At 47.6% G+C, this 19861-nt stretch overlaps 1 protein-coding gene across 1 annotated transcript in view; it reads left to right on the forward strand.

Moving 5' to 3' along the window:
• FRMPD3 (FERM and PDZ domain containing 3) overlaps positions 1-19861 on the forward strand; it is a 146088-nt gene that overhangs the window by 120697 nt on the left and 5530 nt on the right. The window contains exons 14-15 of the mRNA XM_037909522.2: positions 13258-13405; positions 17217-18038. Coding sequence (XP_037765450.1) covers positions 13258-13405; positions 17217-18038 — 970 coding nt within the window. The remainder of the gene's footprint in view (positions 1-13257; positions 13406-17216; positions 18039-19861) is intronic.

Genomic DNA, 19861 nt, shown 5'->3' on the forward strand with positions numbered 1-19861 from the left:
GTAGTTCTTTGTCTATGGCGCATTCAGTCCTCAGCCGCTCAGCTGAGACTGGCCACAAGAATGACAAATACGATGGCAGTTTGTGATGTTGATTTATTCTGCTGTGAACCAGAATGAGACCCCCAAATAGCTCTCACCTGGTAACTCGCTGACCCCCCAAATTTGAACTGGCTACTTGGACAGGAAATGCTCTGTGTGGCATTGCCAGTCCTCTGAGCCAGACAGTCTCCTCAGCTTTAAATAACTTTATGAATAAGGTCCCAAGTCTTTCTCCACTACAGAAGCAGACCCATTCCTTGTTTCTACCTTGTAGCGCACACACCTGCTGTGAAAACAGTTCTCATGTAGAAATTCCACCCACCCAGTGAATTCATACACAAATTGTGACTTCTTGTGAAATTCAAGATGGCTGCCCAAAGCCACCAAAAATGCCCCCATCCATTCCTCAGAGGAGGAAAGGGGAAAGATATCCCACTGGTACAGGCAAGCAGGGTCCACCTGTATCTAAAGGCTGGAATGTGCTAGGAGAGGCTGTTGCCACCTATCATAATTATATCCACATGCAGAGACAGGGATTCAAAGCCAGAGTGTCTGGCCCAGAACGAGGTATATGGTAATTTTAGACAGAACTGCAATGGATGAGACAGGCTAAAAGGAAAGGGGGAAAGATCATTACCTTGAAGTGCTAATCTGCTTTCTGTAATTATTCTATTGTCCTATAGCTTCCCCTGTTCTGACTAAACAGCGGGATGCAAATAAATCCATTTCCTCTGTGATTTTAAACCATTAGGGGGCTGTGTTCTAAGAATGCCCTTTTCCCCTAGAGACTTGGAGTTGAATCCACATCACGTTTCTAAACCCGCAGGCGCTTTGCAGAATAACAACAGCAGGGAAGGCATGTGAAAGATATTCATTTTAGGCATAGGCGGGTTGTGATGCTCTCTCCTCTAGGAATTCCCCTAATTAGCTACAGGCATCTACTAGCACTGGGTAAATACCTTAAAAAAATAGTCTCTGGACAGTCACTTGAATAAACAACTGAATCTGCTTTGTTTATGTCCATGGCCCTTTTGCGATTACTTTCGGCAGATATTTGAGCCACTGAGGTGACTGTGGAAACAGCAACTTTTAAAGTGACCGTTAAAGGGTCCCTGTAGAAAGGCCATGTATAATTCTGAAACGTCAATCTCAGGTGCCCTACAAACCTGATCCTAAGGGTTAAAGTTCATCCAGTCAGGAAACAGGCACATACCATGCGATTTATGTGACCAAGCAAAACTAACCAATGTTTCTGAGACTTGTAATAACAACTGCTCATGCACAACTACAAACCAAGGGTTAGTTGCAGAAATATGTCAGTGAATAATTTCAGATTACAGTTACGCTTGAGAATATCAGAAACCACTCACAGATCGTTCATGAGTAGAAGTAGCAGCTATGTTGTCTAATAAATTATTCACTATGAAATAATTGCTTTGCTCTCGAGCTTCTCTGATATCCCAGGCTCTCTTTCTGAGTTAAAGACAGCACAGTCTAGCTAGGTGTGTTAAGGTTTTCCAAATCAAAATGTGTCCATGGTTTATTTTTGTAAACGTTAGTGAAAGCTGGGGATGTGGGGGGAGTGGTTGGCTTAGATGTCAAACTTCGCATGCAGGTTCTGCAGTCCACACATTGCAGCAGTGTGCCCTGCACGGGAACCTGAAATTCAACCGACTAGTGGAGAGAACAAAAAGTAAACCAGCGTGCAGCAGCAGGCACCATTGCAATCATGCCTGTTACTGTAGGTGTTTGCTGATGTTCCTGCAGTGTTGGTGATGTTCCCCCTAGTACTGCAAACACCACAGGGGAAAGTAAATAGCATGGTGGTGTGATAAAGGTCAGGATTTTGCAAGTGCCCAAGCACATAAGGGGCCAGATTCTCAAGTGTACACAGTGCCTAAGCCAGTGCCCATTGAAGTCAACAAAGGTGACATCCTGACCCTACTGTAGCCAGTGGCAAAACTCTTACTGTCTTCAGTGGGGCCAGGGTTTCCCCTCCATTGACTTCAGTGAGCATTGGATCAGACCCTAAGGATGCAACACACAACTTGCATGGCCACTGTGAATGACCCCTGCACTGGACCATCCTCAGCTGGAGGTACGGCCATAGTGGCTCTCAAACAACCTCATCTGCCAGCCAAAGTATAGGGTGCATGGCTGTGGAAAAGGGGGGTGACTGGAGCATCATAGAATGTCAGGGTTGGAAGGGACCTCAGGAGGTCATCTAGTCCAACCCCCTGCTCAAAGCAGGACCAATCCCCAACTAAATCATCCCAGCCACATTTGTTAAGCTTGACCTTAAAAACCTCTAAGGAAGGAGATTCCACCATCTCCCTAGGTAACTCATCCCAGTGCTTCACCACCCTCCTAGTGAAAAAGTTTTGCTAATATCCAACTAAACTTCCCCCACTGCAACTTGAGACCATTACTTCTTGTTCTGTCGTCAGCTACCACTGAGAACAGCCTAGCTCCATCCTCTTTGGAACCCCCCTTCAGGTAGTTGAAATCAGCTATCAAATCCCCCCTCATTCTTCTCTTCTGCAGACTAAATGATCCCAGTTCCCTCAGCCTCTCCTTATAAGTCATGTGCCCCAGCCCCCTAATCATTTTTTTGCCCTCCGCTGGACTCTCTCCAATTTGTCCACATCCCTTGTGTAGTTGGGGGACCAAAACTGGACACAGTGCTCCAGGTGTGGCCTCACCAGTGCCGAATAGAGGGGAATAATCACTTCCCTCGCTCTGCTGGCAATGCTCCTACTAATACAGCACAAAATGCCGTTAGCCTTCTTGGCAACAAGGACACACTGTTGACTCATATCCATTTTCTCCTCCACTGTAACCCCTAGGCCCTTTTCTGCAGAACTGCTGCCTAGCCACCTGGTCCCTAGTCTGTAGCAGTGCATGGGATTCTTCCATGCTACGTGCAGGACTCTGCACTTGCCCTTGTTGAACCTCATCAGATTTCTTTTGGCCCAATCCTCTAATTTGTCTGGGTCCCTCTGTATCCTATCCCTACCCTCCAGCGTACCTACCTCTCCTCCCAGTTTAGTGTCATCTGCAAACTTGCTGAGGGTGCAATCCATACCATCCTCCAGATCATTAATGAAGATATCCCTGGGTCCCAGCAATCTCCAGATGCCAGAATGGCCTGTTGGAGTCGTGGGCACACCAGTGTGCAGGTGGCCGCGGATCAGCAGGATAAAAAAGTGGCCTAAATCCACTTTCACCAGCCACCTTTCTCAGCAGCACTGAATGCTGCTTCCTCATCTGCCACTCAGGGGCTGGGCCATGACTTTTAAAGTGACAGTGTCCCGTTAAAGGCAGCTCAGGGGCTGTTTAGCACAGTTCCCTGGTGGTTGTTTTTTTCTTTATTTTTGCTGAGGAATACAAGATCTCTTCTACATACAAGTGTCAAGAGGGGACACAGTGTCATCGGGGTCCAGACAGAGATGAGACTAGTGCCATCTCGTTGCAGCATTTAAAAATCCATATAACAGTCCCAGCAGGATTTATTCCAGGCCCAATTTCCAATGCAAAGGATGTAGCGAGGCTGGTTAGTTTAATCCCAAGGAACTCTGAGCCTAGGTTTTCCATGGAAGGGTGGTAGTTGCCCTAAAAATAAGAGCATCAAGCAGACAGACAGTTGATTAGATCCAAGGCTTGTTCTTTGAGTTCAGATCTGACATTTGTTTCCTTTCTCACTGCACTCATGATGTGATTAATCCATCCCTTTCTATTGAAGCAATCATTGCATTGGGTTTTGACTCATTACAGCTGTATTTATTTTTGTGACACAGCCACTTTGTAGTTAGTTGCTTTTTATTATTATTATTGATATTTGTGGAGACATCCTCCTGTGCCCCTCTAAAAATTACATTGGTCCTGGAACTAGGGGTGTTGGGGGTGCAGTAGCTTGAAGTAGTAATAAACCCAAATACGTGCTTCTGCCTTCAGCACCCCCACTATGAAAATTGTTCCAGCACCACTGGTGTCAGATTTGTGCACGCAACCGGGATGCCACCTGGGAACTGGCTAACCTCACAATGGCATCTGTGGATTCAAAGGGTCCATCTTTTCCCCGTGGAAATTGCCACCTGGACTGCATGTCATACCCAGCTTAGGCTCACATCTGAGTGAGACGCTAAGATGAGGTGCAGAAGTGGCGTGGGAGCTGGTGATTAGCCAAGCACAGTTCAATCAAAAGCATCAGGGTAATCGATTTCATGTCTCCCAGCAGGGCCTGCTGCCAGCCAGCACTTAGCAGAGATCAAGACTTTACAAAGGAAAACAACAAAAAAATTAATTCAGAAAGATCTCTGGCTGCTACTGTGCCTGGAATCTGGCTATTGATTTCAGTGTCTTGCAGGGGCCTTTGGGCTGCTTCCAGTGTGTAATGGAAATAAAAGGCCTTTCTACAAGTACAATCTGTAGCTTTCTAATCCTTGCATTGACTGGGCTGACACTTCCCCTCCTGCTTCCCCAGGGCCACTTCCCTCATGTAAGTGACAAAGCAGGTGAATAACTGCAGTGCACATTGAGGAATCTTCCCTGGTGGGTAGAATAATGCTGGGCCAGATCCTGGAGAAAAATCAATAGAATGATGCTGGGTTGGCAGCCGCTGAAGATTCACCCATCCTCATTGCTACGTGGAGGAGCCAGGCCTTCCTGCGGTGTAGTGCAAGATCTGGGCCTTCCCCATTGTCATGGTGCTGCTCACCGTGGCCACTCAGAGCTTTGCGGTGGCAGCAGGGATGGAACTCAGACCCTGCTTCTCCCAAATCACGGGTTCAAAACAGCTGCCCTAAAGGAAACTCTCCACGAGCAGTATCGCACCTATGACATACAGTGAAGCAGTTCTGATTCTAGCCAGTAGATGGCATTGGTGCATGTACACCCATGCCCCTGCATGACAGTACTAGCATTGATCTTTAAAACATTCTGGGGCAGAGGTGGACTGAGTTTATTCACAAACATTGCCATCAACATCTGTTTTATAGGAGCTACTGGTACAATTATAAAGACTGGGAGGGAGGCAATCGGATATCAAGCAGACCTTCCTGTTATGCAATGCACAGGCCTTTCTAATGGTGATGGGGGGAGGGTATATGTGTATAAGTAACAGGATCTGCTACTCTAAACTGCATGAATCCATTAGTTTTATTTGCACTGAACCATGCTGAAACCCTTCCTTCTGGAGAGAGTGAGAGGAAGATTGAGACTTTTTTTTCTTAGGCTTCTAGTTGGGAGGAGCAGATGGAAATGCTGCTAACCAGACTCTTGCTAGTTAATTAAAACAAGGCACCCAGCAGTATGTGGTGTCAGAAGTAGAGACACTCCTCTGCCATCTAGAACACCGTGGATATTGCTGGCTTTCCTGCACTCAAAATGAACTGGAATTGGGCAGCAATCCAGAAACAGGACAAAGGTCCAAACAGCCTGTGGAACTGATATTTTCTGGACCATACGAAGCCCAATCTGAATAAGAAACAAATGCGGCTATCCAAGACTGTGGACAGGGGCAAAAGCAGAGGCACTTTCAGCATGCGGTCCGCTCCATCGGTGCAGAAGATTGGAAAGCACTGAGAACTTGCTTTGATAAATATAAAGCATATGCTATGCCGAAAACAAACCCAGTTTTTGATAGTTCAGAACTCCACAGCAAAGCGCAAGGAGTCAGAGAAACATTTGACTAGTCTGTAAGAAAATGTAAGATTACAGTGATATCATAGAGATGATATCACTCTATGAGACGGTGAGAGACGGTATCGTTGTTGGTGTAAAGAAGAAAGGAACTTCCCTGTGGAGGAGCCGTGCTTTCCCTAGAAAAAGCTATGGAGATAGCTAGAGCTAATGAGCTAACAGGAGCCCAGCTAAAATCAGCAGCCACTGGAATCAGGGTGGAGAGCGATACTCAAAGTTATATACCCATCAGGGTACTAAACCAAAGGCTCTGAAATTGGACAGAAGCTGCCAGAAATTAAGCAGATGACCAAATTTGCCTTGCAAAAAGTGTTGCTGATCAAACTGGAATAAACAGAATGACTTTACAAAGGCCTTCAGATTGTATACAAACAAAGCTAGGAATTTTCTTGATCAACAAATGACAGAGAAATAATGTTCCTGATCACAGTGAGCTTTGAGTTGATAGAGTCAGAGCTAATAATGCTTAAGGGGAAAAAAGGTCAGGCACCAGTGAAGAACTGACAGTCTCGTTAGGCCCAGATGCTCAGATTATTAGCTACGAACTTGACACTAGAAGTCAAGTAAACCAGAGAATGTAAATTATGTATATTCAGACCTCAAGTTCTGTTGCAGCACATGAATGGGCATCTCTCTGGCTATGAGTGGACAGTGTAAAGTACACTGAAACAGATACAAAAATAAGATACCTAAGCTTGAAATTCATATTGTGGTTATGCCTGTTCATAGATTCATGGATTTAAAGTCAGAAGGGACCATCTTGATCATCTAACCAGACCTCCGACATAAGGCAGGCAGAGAATTTCTCCCAGTGATTCCCCCATCAAGCCCTATCACTTCTGATTGAGCTACAGCATAACCTTTAGCAAGACATCTAATCTTGATTTAAAGACATGGAGTGATGAAGAATGCACCACATCCCTAGGGAAGCTGTTCTAAAAAGCTGCCCCGTATTTCCTGTGTGAATTTGTCTAATGTTAATGTCCTGATGGTGCTGGTTGAAAAATAGGAAAATGTTAATGGACATTTTCTTTAAAAATTTTGTTCTCTTTTTTTCTTCATTAAAATTTGAAATTTCAACATAAAAAATTAATTGAAAAATCAAAATGTGGAAAAATTCAGCCAATTCTGTTTCCAGCCCCTCTGGATTTTATTGTGCTTTTATCTGTGAGTGTAAAGAGCTCTCAAGCATCAGACATCCTTGCCTCGATAGTGTACTTGTAGTCTGGGGTCTGGAAGGATGTTGAAATCTTGAATGGACTAAACTGGTGCAATGTGTAAATCCAGCTGAGACAAAGTTTGAAATTTTCAAAGGAATAGGATTGGTCCTTTAAATGTGTCCTCGTTTCTCTTGAGCCAACATTCATCCAAAAGGTGCCACTGCACGGCAGAAATCAGATGAATAATTCAGTAACAACATCCACAGAAAGAAACTGTAATGAGAGTGATCCGGTAAGCTGACATTCAAAAACCATAACATTCAAAAACCAGTCGGAGAACACTTCAATCTCTCTGGTCACTCGATTACAGACCTAAAAGTGGCAATTCTTCAACAAAAAAACTTCAAAAACTGACTCCAACAAGAGACTGCTGAATTGGAATTAATTGGCAAACTGGATACAATTAACTTAGGCTTGAATAAAGACTGGGAATGGATGGGTCATTACACAAAGTAAAACTATTTCCCCATGTTTCCCCCCCACCCCCCACTGTTCCTCAGACGTTCTTGTCAACTGCTGGAAATGGCCCACCTTGATTATCACTACAAAAGGTTTTTTTTCTCTCCTGCTGGTAATAGCTCACTTTACCTGATCACTCTCGTTACAGTGTGTATGGTAACACCCATTGTTTCATGGTCTCTATGTATATAAAATCTCCCCACTGTATTTTCCATTGCATGCATCCAGTGAAGTGAGCTGTAGCTCGCGAAAGCTTATGCTCAAATACATTTGTTAGTCTCTGAGGTGCCACAAGTCCTCCTTTTCTTTATGCAGATACAGACTAATACGGCTGCTACTCTGAATCATCCACAGAGAGCATCGTCCAGGGAAGGGTAGATCTGTTGGTGATATGTGGTCAAGAGATTCCAGCCGTGATACAGTAATGATCCCAGTGAAAGAATGGGCACCCAGAACATGCCAGTTAGTGATCAGAAAATGGCAGATATGAAACAAGTCATCATGAAAGGTCAACATGTGAAAATGAAATGGTCAGGCATTAGAAGGAAATAGCCTCGCATTGGAGCCAGGGAGATGAGCACTCAATCTTGCAGTAGTGTTTAAGGGTGAGAGAGGATTTCATGTGCATGGAGACAAGATACACCAGTATGAAGACACATGGAGCTTGTGCCATGGAGAACAGAAAACAAATGCCCATGACATACTGTGACATTCTAAACCTTGGGGGAGCATACTGTAACCCCCATATTCTTCATTTTCATATAATCGGGATCTTACCTATAAAGCATGCCTTATCAGGGGAAAGGTTATGATCTGCTGAAAGTTATTTCTCTGTCCATAGATGTGTATCATTAATGAATATGAAGTTATGAGAATTGTGTTGTATGGTGGTCACTAAAACATGCTGTAAATTGGGGAATCAGCCTGATATTAGTTCCCCAGAGGCAACAGCAAGGAAAGTAACCAATGCCTGGGGGGGTGTCAAACAACCCATCAACAGCCATTGTCCAGCAAGGGAACAATGCAATGACTCACCTGCATGAGGCCCCACCAGGGGAATTGCTCAACCTTGCTTGGAGGGACTCAGCAATGCACCCAGGCATGCCTGGACTTGTGTTCTACAAGCACGTGGACTGAGGGTATAAAATAGGCAGAGTGGACACATCCTGGACCCTTCTCCTACCCCCACCTATGCTGCAAGCAACCAAGACACTGAGAAGAAGACAGGACTCCAACACAGAAGATTGGCCCAGGTTTAAGGAACAAATCTGTATATTAAGGACTGCAGTATCCAGTGGGGTGAGAAAAACTGCTTAATCTAGATGTTGCACAGTCTAATAGGGTTGAGAGTTTAGACTGCGTGCTTTTATTTTATTTCCTTTTGGTAACCACTGTGACTTGTTATGCTTTGACTTATAATCGCTTAATATCTATCTTTATAGTTAATAAATCTGTTTGTTTATTCTACCTGAAGCAGTGCGTTTGGTTTGAAGCATGTCAGAGGCTTCCCTTGGGATAACAAGCCAGGTACATATCAATTTCTTTTTTAAATTGACAAACTCATAGAAGCTTGCAGCGTCCAGTGGATACAACCGGACACTGCAATACGGAGGTTCCTAGGGTTGTGTCTGGGACCGGAGATATTGGCTAGTGTCATTTGCTTGCAAGTAGCTGGGAGCAGCTTACATGCCAGAATCTGTGCGTGAACAGCCCAGGAGTGGGGGTTCTCACAGCAGAGCAGGGTAAGGCTGGCTCCCAGAGTCAAGGACTGGAGTGACCTAGCAGATCATCGGTCTGGATAACACCAGAAGGGAATGTCACACAACATGATGCATATTAGAAACTGACCAACTTGTCTCAAGACATCCCGTATGCCTCAATTAAGCATCTAAGCCTGTTCAGCAAAGCACTTACACACGTACTTCCATTCCAGTGACTTCAATGAGACTTAAAATAAAAAAAAACCACTTAAAATTAAGCATGTACTTAAGTGTTTTGCTGATTGGGGAAAGATTTAAGCAAGTGCTTGAAGCTTTGCTGAACTGAAACCTAAAAGAGCATGCCTATATAAAAGGATCAGTAATACCACATGATCTGCCATGAGGACTACAGCAGACCACTGGCACTGATTTGTTTATGTGGAACAACACAGGCTGTATAAGTGTTGTTGATTATTACAGTAGTAGTTAGGATACCGGAAGTTCTGCAATAATCCGGAAGAGTTGATTTTCCAGACATAGAATACCTGGGGGGAAATAACAGTCTTTGACAATAGCCCTCACTGTTCCTTACAGGTCTTTGCCAAACAGTGGGATTCTAAACCCATTGTGGTAAATCCATGTTATCCACAAAGAGAAAACAATCAAAGCCATAAAACACAGCTCAGTTCCTTTATTATTATTACTCAGCAGCTCAACTGAAAGCCGTTCAAAGCTAGTAAATTCCCCAGCAACATTGATTGTAAATTGAACAACTGACTATTCAGAATGGAAATTTTTCCCATTTATTCCCAAATCTGATTTAACAAAGTATCTTTTTAACAACCCATTTTCCTTGCATGCTTGGAATATATAATATAACCAAGTATCTTTTTAACAACTCATTCTCCTTGCATGCTTGGAACATATGGACCTAGATTGATAGGATTTTAAAGTATCTCGGTTTACCCCCTCCTTTGTCTCTCATTCATAATACCTTCTCTTTTCTTTTACCAGCCCAGTTAGGGGGTAAGCAACTGGATCAAGTGTGATGTGGTACAATTAACAATGTCATTTAATTTTCACTAATAAAACCTTCACACTTGACCAACTGTATAACAAAACTAGCATCCGTCATTTGCCTAAATGTCATTATCGTTTAATCAAGCAATGTGTTTTGCCGAATAACAAAGCAGTAATGCTAAGCTAGTAATGCTAATTGGAATTAAGACTTCTTGCTTGCAGAATAGTAATGCTATAGTCAGCTGGGATGCGCATCTTACTAATTACCAAACAAAAACTGAGTAGCTGTGCTCACTTGGAGACATGGCAAGGGACACTCAGCATTGGTAATCCTCATACGTTCAGCCCTTTGGCTTTCAGATATCTGCAGAAAGTGCCAAGTTGCATTGATTGCAGAGTCACTCAGAACCCAGTCCTGTTTCGTTCCTGATAGAATATTCACATCGGATTTCTCTGACAATGATTCGCATTGGAAAGAGCATGGACAATCTGGCTGTCTGATTCATATGGTGGAATTGTCCAAAAATCAAAATATTGTGATTTTAGTAGAAAAAATCCTTGAGGCTAGGTTCTCACTGCCGCAAAGGAGTGAGGCGGCATCAGGGAGCTGGTTACCCAGCCCTGGCATCTCTTAGAGCTCTGCCACTCCCGCTGTGCAAGGGTGGGCAGGCAGCTGGTGCAGAAGCCGGCTCCATCAGATTTTTGCCAGTAGGGAGTTCTCTTCCACAAGGGGACTACTCCAGTGGCCATTTATGACCGTTGCTTGGCTGGCTGGTTCTTGCTCACGTGGTCAGGGTCTAACTGATCGCCATATGTGAGGGTCAGGAAGGAATTTCCCCTCAGGTCAGGTTGGCAGTGCCCTTGGGGGTTTGTCACCTTCCTCTGCAGCATGTGGGGTGCCAGTCACATGCCAGGATTATCTAGGTATATCTCACTTCATTGTTTCCCTGCCATTGCAGGGGCCTTGGGCACTGTGTACCTTGGTCCTTCCAATTTTCTGCCTGTGGCACATAAAAGTCATGTCTCCTGTGGGCTGTAATACTGTGATCTAATTTCGGCTGTTGGGTTTAGTGTGCAGGTGGTGGTGATGGCCTGTGAGATACAGGAGGTCAGATTGGATGATCTGGGGGTCCCTTCTGCCCTTAAACTCTGTGACACTCCGACCAGAATCTGCCCTTTGCACCACCGGCACACAACCCAGAATCTGGCCTTTGAATTGAATTTTATCCCCTCCCTTAGCACCATCAGATGCTGACAGTTGCTTCTGCGGCCTCGGTCAGGTCTTATCACTTCATTTCTTGTTGTTAGCTCTCAGATTACTCTTGCTGCCGACTGGAAAAACCAAGTGCTCCCTCCTTCGACAGACAGCTTCAAACACCTGGGAAGTCTTCAGCATGGAGAAAAGGGACTAGCCTCCAGCAGAAATCTGGCAGAGGGGCATTGCTTGCCATGTACATTGGCCAAACTGTACAGTCTCTACGTAAAAGAATAAATGGACACAAATCAGACGTCAAGAATTATAGTGTTCAAAAACCAGTCGGAGAACACTTCAGTCTCTTTGGTTACTCGATTACAGACCAAAAAGTGGCAATTCTTCAACAAAAAAACTTCAAAAACAGACTCCAACGAGAGACTGCTGAATTGGAATTAATTTGCAAACTGGATACAATTAACTTAGGCTTGAATAAAGACTGGGAGTGGATGTGTCATTACACAAAATAAAACTATTTCCCCATGTTTATTCTCCCCCAACCCCCGCACTGTTCCTCAGACTTCTTGTCAACTGCTGGAACTGGCCCACCTTGATTATCACTACAAAAGGTTCCCGCCTTCTCCCCCCCCCTTGCTGGTAATAGCTCACCTTACCTGATCACTCTCGTTACAGTGTGTGTGGTAACACCCATTGTTTCATGTTCTCTGTGTATATAAATCTCCCCACTGTATTTTCCACTGAATGCATCCGATGAAGTGAGCTGTAGCTCACAAAAGCTTATGCTCAAATACATTTGTTAGTCTTTAAGGTGCCACAAGTCCTCCTTTTCTTTTTACAGTGATGTGTGGCTCTCATTTGCACTGGCCTCAGTTTGTTTACGTTTAACCACCTTGAACCACTCCCTTCTAGAGAATTTGACTTCTATGGACTGGGCAGTCATAGGCTTTGTCTGTACTGGGGGTCTGCCCTGAGTCCAGCCATCAAAGGCCAGCCACACTGCAGCTGCACCTGTGCAAACCCCTAATACATACAGGCACACGCTATCGCATCAGCAGAGCTGCTTGAACTGCGCCAGTGCAAATAGCCATTTTGCCTGTCTACCCCAAGGGTTTAAACTGGTTCAGCTTTGCCGTGCCTGGCCACTGATGGCAGGAACTGGGGCAAATCCCCAGTGTATCCAAAACCTTATCTTTGCAGGTGGAAATAAAGTCCACTCTTAACAACAGCCTCTTCCTAGTGTGGCTAAAACAGGATGATGGTGGTGCAGGGGGTGGGATGGTGATTGCGACAATTTTACCATATCAGAGTTGCAGGGGCTATATTCTATACACAGAATAGCTGAGATTGTGTCTGAGCTTAGCCCTTAAAGCAGGGATTAAAATCCTTTCATAGCATTAGAATAAATGTTTCTCCTAAACAAAATGACACCGCTTGCTCCTAAGGCACAGATTTAATTTTCCAGATGGTTAGCAGTAAATCTCTGCCACAGGTGAGGAGTTAATAATTCACCCTTCCTGAAGTTTCATTGCTGGGAGCTCACATTTCTTCAGACCCCTGTAGGTCCCGGTGGCTTCGTTTTAACACCGGGTGGCGTTGGTAGAGTTAGAGCTATGTGAAATCTCGTACCTTGTTTTTCTGTTTGGGGATAAGGAAGAGGAAGCGGTGTTTGTTCACCCCATGATACAGCCGAGTCATGTTTCTTGGGTCGCTGGTTTCTTCTCTGTGGATCTGGTTGTGTGGCAGAGCCATGGCTGACGGGGGAAGTGGGGAGCATTCCCCTCCCACCTAGAAAGAACACAATCCAGTGTAGGACCCACAAACACAGTCCCCTTCGGCGCGCTTGGCTTCATTTGTGTATCAGCTGAAACCCATTGCCTTTATTTGCTTTTCCTTTTTTCCTTTCCAGCCGCTGGTGCTGCTGATGGAGTGGCCCGAAGCCACCAATTTTGCCTGCCTGATAGCAGGCTACTGCCACCTCCTGGTGGACACGAAGAAGATGATCTTTTCTAGGCCGTCCAGCCAGCCGCCGCCGCCTCCTCAGATTTCCAAGGCAGGTACGTTTCAGCCTCTGGTTTTTGTGCCCCCTACCCCACTATTTAGCACAGTTAGGATGGATTCCTTCTGAAATCTCCTCTTCATTGGGATGGAAGCAAAACCAACAGGGGCCCTTTCTACACAGCAGGCAGCATTGGCTAGCAGGAGAAAGCTGGGTTTCAGAAGACAGGTGCTAGCTCTGGGTATGCCACTGGCTCACTGAGTGCCCGTGGTAAATCTCTTAACCTCTTGGTTCCTCTGTCTGTGAAAGGGTATCAGTAATTATACCCCCACCTCTGGTCACACGCAAAGCAGCATTTAGTATCATAATATCCAATCCACATGGAAGATCTAAGCTGGCTCAACACATTCCTGTCATTTATAAAGACTTAGTGCCACCAGCAAATATCAGCACTGGATCCCCACAGCCAGCTTGCAATGTCCCTGCAGAGATGATGTGCAGACACTGTGACTCACGATCCTACAGTTGGCATGAGTTTGCAGGGTTCTTCGCTGAGGAGGCAGTCCTGAGCATCTGTGCAGAACAAAGGGACCGTACTTGGGAATGTTTTTCTGCTGCCTTTACTGATCTGCAGAGATGTAGATTCAGACACACCGACATCCTCCAGGGAGTGTTGGAGGAGCTGCGCTGAGGGCTTCTGGCACTGCAGCTGTTGTGCATTAGAACCGAAGGTGTATGGCCCAGATTCCCAAAAGTGACTCATGATTTTGGGTGCCTTAATTTTGAGGTGTCCAACCTGAGAACCTTAGAGGGGCCTGGGTTTCAGGGGTGTGTGCTTAGCACATCTGGAAATCACGCCACCTTTAAAGGGGACTCATGTTGGGCACCCAGAATCACCAGTCACTTTTGGAAATTTTGGCCTGTGCAGGGGGCAATACAGAGTGTAGAAGCAGAAGCATTAGCTAGGCAAGGAGATTCTTCTTCGCTAAGATGCACATGGGGTTTCATGTCTCCATTTGAGATGGGGCCAGTTGACACTACCTTAAAGGGCCAATACCCATCACAGGATCCCATTCTGTAACTGAAACAAATGTGTCAGGGTAGATCCGGCCTCTTCCTCTGCAGCCATAAAGGACCCAGTGCCACACTGCCTGGGGGCAGGGTTGGGGAGCTCTCTCTGTGTCTTCATGCAGCTGGATTTGGGGGGTAGGACAGGAAAAGAAGTGGAGGGAGGCAACGCATTGGTGGCTGTTTGGATCCAACAGCCAATTTATCCCTGTAGCATGGTGACACAGGAGCGCCTGTGGCCTGCAGGGTGAAATTCTTTCCCCCTTCAGCCCCACTGGAACCTGATGCACCAGCCCAGCTGCCCAGGTTTGGTACAGAAGGGTTGGATTTAGCCCACAAAGACAGGTGAGACTCCCTCAGGAGAACGTGTTTCTGCAGGAGGGGTCAGAGAGCCCCCACGGAGTGAGTCATATTACCTGGGCTCTGAATTTCCAGACTGCAGTCAGCCTGTGCCAAAATCTGAACTGTAAAATCAAGCCCTGGTTCCCACTCTTTGCCTGGGAGAGGAGCACATCTGTCTTCCCTGGGGACCACTGAAGTGTCCTGGGGAACCTTAGCTGTTTTTAGGGTATCATGTGCTGGTACTATCAGTTAAATCCATCTCCCTTTGATGACGTCCCGCAGATCAGCTGTCCTTGACAGGAGCCAGTACACTTTGCTGCAGAATTGTGCAGTCAGGTCATGTGCTTCCCCCGTGAAAATCCTCTCAAAGTTGGTGTTAACACTAGCGGTGACAGCTGATAGCTCAGTTGTTTGCCAGCTCCTCCTTACCCCACAGCCCAGAAACATACACAGCTGGCCCACAGAAGGGATTCAGATATGCAGCAAAGGTCCCCTCCTTGCCCCCAGCTTTCCCTTGAAGCAAATGGGCTCTGGCTCTGTGCCATGGGCAGGTGACTAGTGCCCTGTAGTACCAGGCAAGTACCCTGAGCTCAGTTCCTGAAGCCAGCCTCCTGCTTGCCCCTTGCTGAGGGGTCTGCAGGTGCAACAATGTGCTCAGCCTGAGACTAGGAGGTGGGGGAAGAGGGAGTGCCTTGCGCTACTCTGCAGTGTGGTCCCTTCACTACCATGTAGGCAGAAGTTAGGTGGCTGTGATGTAGGGATGTGGAGGAGGGGATAAAGCAGGGGGCTCGTCTCTCCCGTACAATGGGTCACACTCCCACACAGACAAGTTTGTCACTTCAGCTTTTCACCCCATCTGTTCACTTCAACCTAGACCTGGAGGTTGCCCGCTTCTAGAAGGGAGGGAATAGTTTAATCTCCATGTCCTGTTTGGTCCTCAGTCTCTCTCGAGCCTTCCGACGAGGGAGCTGGCTTTGAACTGGTGACCTGGAAGTGAAAGTTCCATCGCCCATCCGAGTCCCCAGAGACGTGCAATTCCTAAGAAAAGAGGGGTTCATGATGGAGGAGTTGCTGTTTAGCTATATAAATTTAGCCCCTAGCCGCTGATGTCTCCATTTAAATATATATATATATATATATATATTTATATTATATTTTCTTGTTGCGGTTTTTATACTGCAGGTGATGAACAGTTTAATACAAATGTGCAGATTGGAGACAAATTGCCCAAGTTGCTGAGCTAATGAATTCAGTTAGGATTTATTTGATTTTGTTTATACTTTGTAACAAGGAGCTTGTGTCCCTGGCACTAGTTCTCAGCAGAGCTGTGCAGGTCAGCTGCGAATGCAGTCGGAAAAGAGTGGAGGACACTCCATACGTAATGTTTACTACTGATGCTAGAGGGCTGTAGTTGGTCTAGATGGTCTTGGTATCCTTGGTCCTGCCTCAGCACTGGGGGCTGGATTAGATGACCGCTCGAGATCTTTCCAGCCCTACATTTCTGTGATCAGCAAGATCCAATGGCTGGAAGCCAGAGCTAGACAAATTCAAGGTGAATGTAAGGCACAAATCTTTAGCCGTGAGGGTAATTAACCAGTGGAGTAGAATCCCAAGTGGCAGATTCCCCATCACTTGGAGTCTTTACATTAAAAAGTAGATGTCTTCCCAACAGATAATTAGTTCCACCACACGCTGTTGGGCTGGATGTAGGAACTGCTGGGTGGGGTTCTCTGGCCTGGACTAGATGATCACAATGGTCTTTCTGGCCCTAAAACCTACAAACCATTAGAATGAAGCTGGCAATTTTAGCTGCTGCATCTAGGTGGGAAACTCCCGTTCTACTGAATGTCCCAGCTGGTTCATTCAAGTAGAAGACATCTGCCACTCTGCTTAAGGCACCTGGTGTTCTTGCTGTGAGCCACAGAGCATATGAGCACGGCACACATCACTGTGCAGTTTGTCAAAGAGTCCTTTCTGCTGGGTCGCTGCCCACCTGTTTCTGTTGCTGTTACCCGGCACAGAAATGATACTTTTATGCATGTACTGGACGTTGTATATAAATTCTCTTACCCGACTGAATGCTGGTGAATGTGCCACAGAGCTGGCAGGAGACTGCGGTAGCTGGACTGGGGAATGCACCAGGTGTGTTGCTGGAGAGCATATCAGCCGAGCTGGGAAAAGCTCTTGGCACACTGCGAGGGAGGGCTAGGCTTGGCTTAGCTGGGCTGGGAAGTGGGTGTGTTGAAGGAGAACAAGTAGCTGTGTCCACCTAGATTGTGCCCTTTGTGCTCCTGCATGTTTCATGCCCACTGTGGTGTCCCAAGGATTTTAAGGCAATAGGTAGACTAGCAGGAGGCAGGTGAGTGTTGGTGGCTCCCTACGGTGCATGATGGATTTCCTGACTGTCCCTTCCTTTTCATGGGCACTGCTCTAACATGATAATTGTTATTTTGGTTTAGAATACATCAACCCGCACAACATCCACCGGCCGGCTGCAGTGGGGCCCTCGGGAAAGAAAGAGAGCGGGTTCTTGGGTGGCGCTGCCTCCAGCCCTAGGGAATCCAGCCCTCGAGTTCCCAAGGGGTCGGACTCGGAGCTCGTCAGCTTTTGTTACCTGCACATGCGGGAGCAGAGGAAGCAGCGAGAAAACAGGACAGACATCAATGAAAACCTGATCTTCTTTGAGGAAACCAGGCCCAGGACCAAATCCGACCCCACTTCCAAAAGCTCCGGCCAAGGCTATGACGGTGTTGCCAATGAGTACAATCCGGATGGCCTTGACCGGGACCGCCAGGCAAGTAGGGCAAGGGCCAACACCATGGACAACCACATGAGGAACGACGCCATGCGCTTCTACTGTAACTCCTGCAAAGCCAAACTCAAGAGCCGGCTAGCCTCTCAGAAAGGTGGCAAGCCTGGCAGCTCCCACGACAACATAGTGGACTTGATGTCCCTCCCACCTCCGGGGAGCGATGAGGAAGAAGACGAGACCACTGCCCTGCTCCCTGCTATTGCTGCCCCGCCTCCGGGCTTTCGAGATAATAGCTCTGATGAGGACGACCCCAAGCGCAGGGCAGCCGCGCAGAGCCAGGAGCAGGGCCGGCACCTCTGCGGTATCCTGTACGACGAGATCCCCGTGACGCTGATAGACAGCGTGCAAACACGGACAGTCCGAGACCACGCCCAGGAGCTAGACGATGCCCTGGTGTCCACCCTGCAGGCTCTAGAAGCTCTGGCTGCTTCGGAGGATTGTCCACACCCCCAGCCGCAACAGACAGCAGGTAGTGGAGTAGGCAGAGCTTTTGTGCTTCCATGTACCATCTGGGGGTGAGTCTCCCCCTCCCTTTCTCTCTCCTCTCATCCTTGCCTCTCTCTCCTCCTTTTGTCTAAGTTTTGATTCATATTTGGAGGGGATTCTGGAAGCACAGGCCTTAGTGAGAGCCCCGTCCTGGAACTAGTGCAGAGGGGGAGTAGCCAGGCAGGTGCTGGGAAGCTTTTGGGGTGCTGGAGGATGGAATCCTCCTGTCTGAACTGGAGAGCAACAGCAGTCCCCGTGGCTGGCGTGCTTCCTCCCTGCAGCTGGGATCCACCCAGCCACCTGCACCCCAAAAGCCATGCGGGCTGGACCGCAAGGAAGCCCTGCAGAGCAGAGTTCCGACATGCAGGGTGTGCCCTGAGCTGTGAGGGGTCCCCCAATCCTGGCTCCCCGCTCTCTGTGCTATACCCTCCATGGTGCTGCTGAGACAGCCCTGGAGGAGGGGGAAGTGGGGTAAGAGCTGTAGGTTCTTCAACACACTGCTGGAAAGATTACAAGCAAACTTGAGGAATTTGCTCCAGACAGAGCAGGGTTGGTGGCGGTCTCAGTGACTCTCTGATCTATGACCTCTGTCACCAACAACAGCACAGCTCGTGGGTGCTGCCCAAATGGCCAATACTCCAACATGCTTTGACAGCCCCTCAAAGAAGCTCAGCGTGATGTTCCGCTGGAAGAAGCTGCGGGATCTGCTGCTGGCCGCACGGTGTGGCAGCTGGCGCAGCGCTGCTGCCCTCCCTTCCCCCAGGGAATTGAGAAAGGGGCTGGGTTGAGAGCTCTGCCTGTGCACAAAGCAGGCCCAGCGTGAGTCCAGAGAGCCCCTTCCCAGACGTGCTCTCCGGCTGGAAGGAGAGTTCAGTCTCTGCAGCACACGCCCTCCCTCAGAGCAGCAGTCAGTGTCAGTTGTGATGGGGACACCTGTCCGCTGTGAACTGGACTGGGACCACGCTGATTTCACACAAGCCAGCAAACAGCTGTCAGATGACTTTCAGTCACCAGTGAATTTGAACCAGCCACCTAGAAATGAAAGACCCCATAACCCCGTATCAGTTCCCTGAGACACCCACACCCACTTCCCTCGCACCCAAGGCTGATGTCAGGGACAGGGTATCCTGTAGAGATGACGCCATCAGTCTCCAGTACACTGCAGCATCTTCACTGTTCATAATGAGGAAGGGAAGGAAATCCCAGCTGGCAGTATGCAGTAATATCCTGGTTATCCTGCACCCATAGGCACCGACTCCGTGGGCGCTCCCATGGGGAAAAAATGGTGGATGCTCAGCAGAACCCCTGTCAGCTCCCCCTCAACCCCCAGCGCCTCCTACCTGCCAGTGGGCCCCGCGAATCGGTGCCTCTCCCTCCCTCCCAGCCTCAAGCACACTGCAAAACAGCTGATCGCGGGGGGCGGGATCCTGGGAGGGAGGGGGGAGGAGCAAGGACACGGCATGCTCGGGGGAGGGGGCGGAACTGGGTGGGAAGAGGCGGGGCAGGGCCTTGGGGAAAGGGGTGGAGTGGGGGCAGGGCCTGGGACAGAGCCGGGGTCGAGCACCCCCCGGCATTTGGGAAAGTCGGGGCCTGTTTCTGGGAAGCTTTGTTATAACCCGTGCCCCTCGTGCATGGGACATGAGAGTGCAGCTGCTTTGGAAATCAGTGGCCCACTCCTTCCCCAAGCACAAACCATTCAGTCAGCCTCTCCCGAGGCAGCTCTTTTGCCTTTGGGCGAAGCAGAGCTAAAGCATGCCTCTCTATGTGACTGATGTGTGCAGGTTAGTAATGATAGTGATGAGCCAC

The sequence above is a fragment of the Chelonia mydas genome, chromosome 9 (assembly GCF_015237465.2).
Source record: "Chelonia mydas isolate rCheMyd1 chromosome 9, rCheMyd1.pri.v2, whole genome shotgun sequence".
NCBI classification, from domain to species: domain Eukaryota; kingdom Metazoa; phylum Chordata; order Testudines; family Cheloniidae; genus Chelonia; species Chelonia mydas.